We start from the raw sequence: 6469 nt of genomic DNA, 5'->3' as shown, positions 1-6469 counted from the left end.
CCTAAATTTCTTAGATGGCGGCGGCGACGGCGGCCGAAGGAAAACCCTAGAACAAACGCTGATCAGGAGTATTTTTAACTAGTGAAATAAAAACATACTAATTTGAACTGTTCGCTTTTCTTTTTATTTACGAATGAGCTATGTGTGGGTCGGTTCTTTGGTAGGCCCATAAAAGTAGCGCAGCCCATGTGGGTATGGCCCTGGAGTATACAACGCGACCCCAATCCGATCTAGGGTTCTTACCATTTTGCGATACCAAAAATATCAAATTGCGGACGGCGGTGGCGAGATTAGATCGGTTCTTCGGAAGCGGAGATGGAGGTGATGGAGGTGGGCATTGAGATGGAGCGCAAGAAGAGGCCTAGGAAAGCGAGTGGAAAAGCTGCCAAGGCAGAGGCGGAGGCTGCGGCTGCGGAAGCTGCTAGGGCGGCGGCGGAAGAAGAAGAAGAAAGGTCCTGGAAGTGGTGGGAGGAGTTCGAGAGAGGGCTGGCAAACCCTCCGACGCCCGAGGAGCTGCGCGAGCGCGAGGAGAGCTGGGAGAAGTTCTGCAGCGAATCGTGGGAGAGGTTCCGCGAGAGATGGATCGATGTCTGGTCGCACGGCAAGATCCCCTTCGATGCCGTCAGTAAGCGGCCAGTCCTGCTCATCTCTTTTCAGTTTCCTTCTTGCCTGCCTGCATCCTTGATTGCTCGTGTAATATCCTATGATTGATTGATGGATGCAGCACAAATCCCCTGCATGCGTTTCACGGACGCCAACTTCTGGCGCCCTGGTTTCCCGTACATGGTCATGCCGGAGGACACACTGCAGATCGTCTCCGTCCAAGTCAAGGACCTTACTGGTGGCTTGCAGTGGCCCCTCGATGTCTACGGTGTCGTCGCCGTGCGCGATGGGGTGGATCGCATGCGAAATGTGGCTTTCAGCCGTGAAAGGGACGACTGCCAAAGTATCACTGAGCAGGTATTTTCCCACTCTAGGACATGGATTACAATGGACAAATAGCAATGGCAGCAAAATTCACTATCTTTTGTGCTTCACCAGACATTCATTACTTATCAAACTTGGTCTTACTAGTGTAGTGTATGTGTATCTAGAATCAAGTCATAAGCTTTACAATTCATGCCCACAAACAATGTGTTTCTGAACAAAGTTGTTGCAATACTGATCGCAACTCAATACTGATCGCAACTCGAGTTTACATAGATGTAAATCTGCTAGTAGCTTTTGCTTAATGGTTTCGAAGATAACAAGATGCTAAATAAACCTGTACGATCTTGAAGGGGAATTTTTAACATGATGCATATGTCCAGTTTTTGCTATGAGATATGTAATGCCTCTGCTTGCAACGCATTTGCAGATCTTCAAATTAGATTTGCTTTCCTCTGTTTGAGTATACAATTATCGTATTATTATTATTTATTATTATCAATGTTAGATGAATTGAATATATTTCTCTACAGTCCTATTATTGATGAAAATAACTTTTTTTACTTGTAATTAGTTGATAGATGATTATGTTTCAATGTGTACATCCTCATTTTTTACCAACATTGGATTTATTGAATATATTCCATTGTGAGTCTTAATTATTGATGAAAGATAAATATATTACGTACATTGTTTACTTAATTTGTTATTGATGCATGCAGGATTCATACCTAACACTGACAGGTCCTAGCCGCGGTGTTGTCATGTCGCATGATAACTCACATTTGGAGGTTAAGCTCAAAGTGAAGGGTACTACTGAATCTGAAGATAAAGATTTAAACAAATTTGTGGACTCATACAGGTTGGGCTGCTTCCTTCCTATTGAGTACACTAGCAAGCTTTGCACAGTGGAGATGCAATACTACACTGCTTTTAGTTCTGTGGAGGCCACAATTTTTGTTCGAGTCTTTAAAGGGCGATGGCCACATGGTTTTCGAGGTGTACTAACTGCTAGCACCTCCAAGAAAAGAGACATCCAAATCTCACTGCTTGAACTTAATTGTGATAAATTGCCTGTTGATGCCGATGGCTTTGTCAAGTTATCAAGAAGTGTTATTTGTGTTGAAAAGGATGGGAAGCTGGGGCTGTCTATCTTACAACGTGGTGCTGGTGGGGAAGAAGGCCGAGCGATAGCAGGTATTTGGATTGCAGCTGAAGATGCTGGAAAAGCCACTCATTACATGCCTGTGGAGGCGCTCGACTGCTGGATGGAAGTTACAGTTGCCTGGTCTCTTTTCAGCATTTGATCTCATCCTCGTGACTAGTTAAATTTATGTTTGCTTTCGTTGCTAGACTGGTTTATGTAACTGTAGAGAAGTGGCTTGTCAATTAGTGTGAACTGGTGTGTGGTTTGTGTAGTAACTAGTAACTGGTGGTCGATGCTTTTGCATGGGCAAAGTTTTATACCACTTTAAGTATTCTCGGATTCTCTTTCTAATTCTGCTAAGTAACGTGAACCATGTCTTGTTCTGATTTTAGTCCTTTTTAGAAGCTCACAGAGATTTTATCTATAACTGGAATGTTCTCTCTGAGAGAGACAAGCCATTGTTAATCAGCACACATTGTATTTTGAGGCCAAAATAAATTTGTCCTTACACTTGTAATTTGGTTAGTCTTTTTTAGAAGCTCACAGAGATTTTATCTATAACTGGAATGTTCTCTCTGAGAGAGAAGGCGTTGTTAATCAGCACACATTGTATTTTGAGGGCAAAATAAAATTGTCCTTAAACTTGTAATTTCGGTTCAAAGTCATCAGAATCACTTTATCTTTTTTTGTGAAAATATGAGGCCAGTATAGATCTTTCCGTGTAGTACCTTTACCGCCATATTCAGTGTTCGTGCTAACCATGGCAAGCTGATGTAGTAGAATTAGGGAATTTTAGACTTTTTTAAATAAGACAAAAGATTTGCGATTTTCATTGATCAAGATAATTTTAGACATAACCCCACAAGGTGGGTAAAAAGAAGATTACTCTTGTGGCATTACATTACTCACGCTTGGCACTCATGATTGCCCAAAGCAAAGCTTCATCCTAGTTTTTTTGCGTGAGCACCATCGTTGGCGTAGCAAGATTGCAGGAAAAAAGAGAATGCAAACATTAAAAGCAGGAAAACATGTTCTGAAGAAACTTCACAGGGCTTCCCATAACACGCTCCAGATAATGATCGATCAGCAGTTATCACAGTACCATTCTGGTTCGGCTAGCAGACCAAAAAATAAGTAGGATGGAAGCCTGTGCCAATCCCATGGTAAGGCTGAATTCTTTTCAGAGGGACATACACAACACAACACATAAAACGGAACACATTATCGAAACCATCTATCTTGTTGGCTTCACTATTAAACAAAAGCAAAAGCAGAGCAATGCAATGCAATACAATACAGAAATAACCAGGTGCATCACATAACGATACGTTCTCGAGTACACACAAGGTAGAAAACAACATAATTCTTTCCAAGAGGATAATAGTGAAACTTGCAACTTTAGGGTTCAACACTAACTAAGACGAAATTAAACTTGCGACTTGACAATTGACACGCGACGATATGATCAGACTGAAACCCACCCCGCAATTCTTGGCCATCTTCTTTCTTCTCCTTTCCTCCTCCTTGGGCATGCGGTAGCAGCAAGCTAACTGGGCAAATTAAAGAAACAGATAATGTGTGAGAACCTGAGGTTCGCATGTACAGAATTAGGTTGTACTAGTAAGTAAGATGCAAGCAGAATTAGTTTCCTTTGATTTGATTAACATGTGGGTACTTGAAGTGCAAACCTGATCACTCATCATCAGATAATTCTGGATCGTCAGGGAATCCTGGGTCAATGACTCGAAGTCCAGGATTATTCACCTTCATCTTCAACCTTGTGAGCACCCACCCACCCTCCGGAGCTGCTATATTCTCCACGCGCATCAGTAGGCTTAGGTGTCCAGATTCTTCATCTTGTGAGATAAGTTGCCCAAACGTCTTGACAGGTACCACAGTTTCCGCGAATTTTTGACCGGTACGTGGCGTATATTCTCCCTTGAACGCAGAACCTAAAACCTGTTTACTGTCCATGGTCCAGTCTCCAATTGAGGTCCAAGCCAATCCAGTGGGGAGTTCCTTTCCAGGGACCTTACAGTCAAGATCTGATGGTGCTTCATTTCGTCGGATCCGATTCTTCACTTCCCTAAATACCCAAATGATGCGCCTTGCCTCTGACAGAACCACCACAGCGGAGAGAAACGCCTCTAATAGCTCTTGTGAGTTTCCCATTTCCGGGTATCGTGCAAATTGTTTAAAGATATTCATAAACGTTGCAGCTCCACCAATAAGAGGCCTACGTGATGTTTAAAGTGAGAGCAATGGTTTGTTAAGCACATAAGCACGCACAATTGAACTGATGAGATAAGGACAATGTTGAAAAATTTACTTACTTCATGACATAGTCTTCTCGGAATGGTAGTTTTATCGCGCCTTCTTGAATAAAGAAAGGGATTGGGAACTCTTTCTTGCTGCAGTAGTACCAGTTGGTCCAGTGTCCATTCATACGCCTCCCATACCCCAGCATATAACCATCATAGTCCCTAAAGATGATCTGAATCCTCACTCCACGAAATGGATGCGGACATTTGCGGTGGAACCTCATCTCAACGGTATAGTAGCTATGTCCCCACTTGGTTCGATCATCATAGTTATAGGGCTTTGGACAGTTTTGTGGATTTTGGATGGGTGTTATTGGTTTGTTCATGTACAGCCCAGGGGCTATTTTGCTAGCTCTCTTGTTAATCTCTGTGATGACCCTATGGTATTCAACTTCCAAAATTTCTGCTCCCAGGTTAAATTTGAGTACGGGGACATCCTAAAATGCAAGAAACAAATTCAGCATTATATATTTATTACCATATATATTAGTTGGCTGCTAATATATACTGCCAGGAGAGAAACAATAATGATACAAGAATATAAAATTTTCATGGTCCAAACAATGATGTAAAGATGATTAGCAACAAAGCAGAACTGATACCTCACTACTCTTACTAAATGGAACTGCTAAAGGAAACATATGGGATATGGCCAGGAAAACTCCATTACCCGTCTATGAAAATTTTGAAACCGATGTGTGCTTACATATATCACTAAGTGCCTGTGGCCCGTGGCATACACTCATCAAGCAACTGGTACTTAGTAGCACTAGGTGTTTGAAAGGAGCAACCTTGTGAGGTAAATGTAAGCTAGCAGAAAGAAAAACATTATTCCAAGAAATTGATGCGGACAGGTTGTTTGTGTCACGCCAGAATGCAGCGTGATCTAGCTGCTCATGCCATGGCCAAACGTGCAGAAGCAGAACAGCATAAGCTGAAGGAAACTGTCGAAGCTGAACCAGCGCAACTACAGGACAATATTATTCAGACTAAAGATCCTAATGTCAAAACTGAACCAGCGCAAGTGCAGAGCAACATTCAGACTAAAGCTACCATTATTGCGCTGGCCGGTGGTACCCGCAAATCACGCACGCCCAAACCAGTAAATTATTTAGCCTAAGCCATGAACGCACGGGGCAATGACAGGTTGAGGCACAGGCACTACGGCAGCTTCCTCCTGCTCATGGTTCTTGAACAAACAAGCAAACAAACTTTCCCAAGAAGACAAGAAAAAGGTGAGAGGACCGCCGAGCTTAGCAGCGTCCTAGTCCTAGCCTAGGGCGCCAAGTTTTGCACCGGCGGTGGTGGAGATTGTGAGACAAGGCGAAAGAAGTACTCACACTAAGTTGTTGCTGCAGAGGCGCGCAAATGGGCCTGTTTTGCTCGAACACGAGCTGCGTGGTCACCTCCTCGACGCCGACGCCCGGCGGATCCGCTTCCGCCCCGGCTCTTCCCCTACCCCTTCCCCTCCCCCTACCCCTCCGATTCCGACCCAGCATCTCGGTCAGCACAGCAGAGACAAGGGGCTCCTCTTTCTTGGTGGATGAATGGGATGAGAGGAAGGCGGAGGCGACGAGGTGGGAGTGGGAGTGAGATGGAGTGGCCGCGTCGGTGTGTGTGTAGAGGAGGGGTGGGGAAAGCCTGCTGTGCTGACCGAAAGCAAGCAGTCAAGCACACAGTGGAGAGAGAGAGAGAGAGAGCAATGGACAGTGGGGAGGGACTGAGAAAGCCTGCCACCACCTTTGGCTAGAGAGGGAGAGAGAGCTGCAACGGGAAACCAAGCTTGGCAAGAGAGAGAGAGAGAGAGCGAGCTGCAACGGGAAACCGGGGAGAGAGGTATAAAGAGGAGAGGGTAGGGAGGAGTCACTCTAGTACTCTGCCATGCCCATGCATGTGATCATGGCGGATCAAAAGAAAAGATTCTTAGCTGCTGCTGCTTTGCTGCCAGTTTATGATATATGATCCTCCTCCTCCCACGGTACTCTCCCACTACTGCTCTCCATTGCCAATGAGAGTGGGCGAGAGAGATCCACGATGAGAGAGACATAGAGAGATTGGGCGTTCTCGATGGACG

The 6469-nt window shown here is 44.5% G+C and overlaps 2 protein-coding genes across 2 annotated transcripts; one reads left to right on the top strand and one right to left on the bottom strand.

Annotated features, from left to right (window-relative positions):
- The first annotated feature begins 215 nt into the window (after window positions 1–215).
- On the top strand, window positions 216–2438 carry LOC123080871 (uncharacterized). Its single transcript, XM_044503816.1, has 3 exons — window positions 216–625; window positions 725–960; window positions 1650–2438. Exons 1-3 carry the CDS (start codon window positions 316–318, stop codon window positions 2232–2234), a joined length of 1131 nt encoding a protein of 376 aa, XP_044359751.1. The 5' UTR covers window positions 216–315; the 3' UTR covers window positions 2235–2438.
- Window positions 2439–3295: 857 nt separating this feature from the next.
- LOC123075830 (uncharacterized) lies at window positions 3296–6140 on the bottom strand. The gene is made up of 4 exons (XM_044498344.1): window positions 5736–6140; window positions 4408–4832; window positions 3763–4310; window positions 3296–3624 (listed from the first exon to the last, which is right to left on the bottom strand). The coding sequence occupies exons 1-3, from the start codon at window positions 5892–5894 to the stop codon at window positions 3767–3769; spliced, it is 1128 nt and encodes a 375-aa protein (XP_044354279.1). The 5' UTR covers window positions 5895–6140; the 3' UTR covers window positions 3296–3624; window positions 3763–3766.
- Between the last annotated feature and the right edge of the window lie 329 nt (window positions 6141–6469).

The sequence above is a fragment of the Triticum aestivum genome, chromosome 3D (genome assembly GCF_018294505.1).
Source record: "Triticum aestivum cultivar Chinese Spring chromosome 3D, IWGSC CS RefSeq v2.1, whole genome shotgun sequence".
Taxonomy (NCBI): domain Eukaryota; kingdom Viridiplantae; phylum Streptophyta; class Magnoliopsida; order Poales; family Poaceae; genus Triticum; species Triticum aestivum.
This window is presented reverse-complemented; position numbering and strand designations above follow the sequence as displayed.

Excerpts from the sequence above, each read along its gene's own strand:
- LOC123080871 (XM_044503816.1), top strand. The coding sequence starts at position 316 with ATGGAGGTGATGGAGGTGGGCATTGAGATGGAGCGCAAGAAGAGGCCT. Across the intron at positions 626-724 it reads GATCCCCTTCGATGCCGTCA|CACAAATCCCCTGCATGCGT; the intron begins GTAAGCGGCCAG and ends TGATGGATGCAG. Across the intron at positions 961-1,649 it reads GCCAAAGTATCACTGAGCAG|GATTCATACCTAACACTGAC; the intron begins GTATTTTCCCAC and ends TGATGCATGCAG.
- LOC123075830 (XM_044498344.1), bottom strand. The coding sequence starts at position 5,894 with ATGCTGGGTCGGAATCGGAGGGGTAGGGGGAGGGGAAGGGGTAGGGGA. Across the intron at positions 4,833-5,735 it reads CTCTGCAGCAACAACTTAGT|GATGTCCCCGTACTCAAATT; the intron begins GTGAGTACTTCT and ends CTTGCATTTTAG. Across the intron at positions 4,311-4,407 it reads CGAGAAGACTATGTCATGAA|GCCTCTTATTGGTGGAGCTG; the intron begins GTAAGTAAATTT and ends AACATCACGTAG.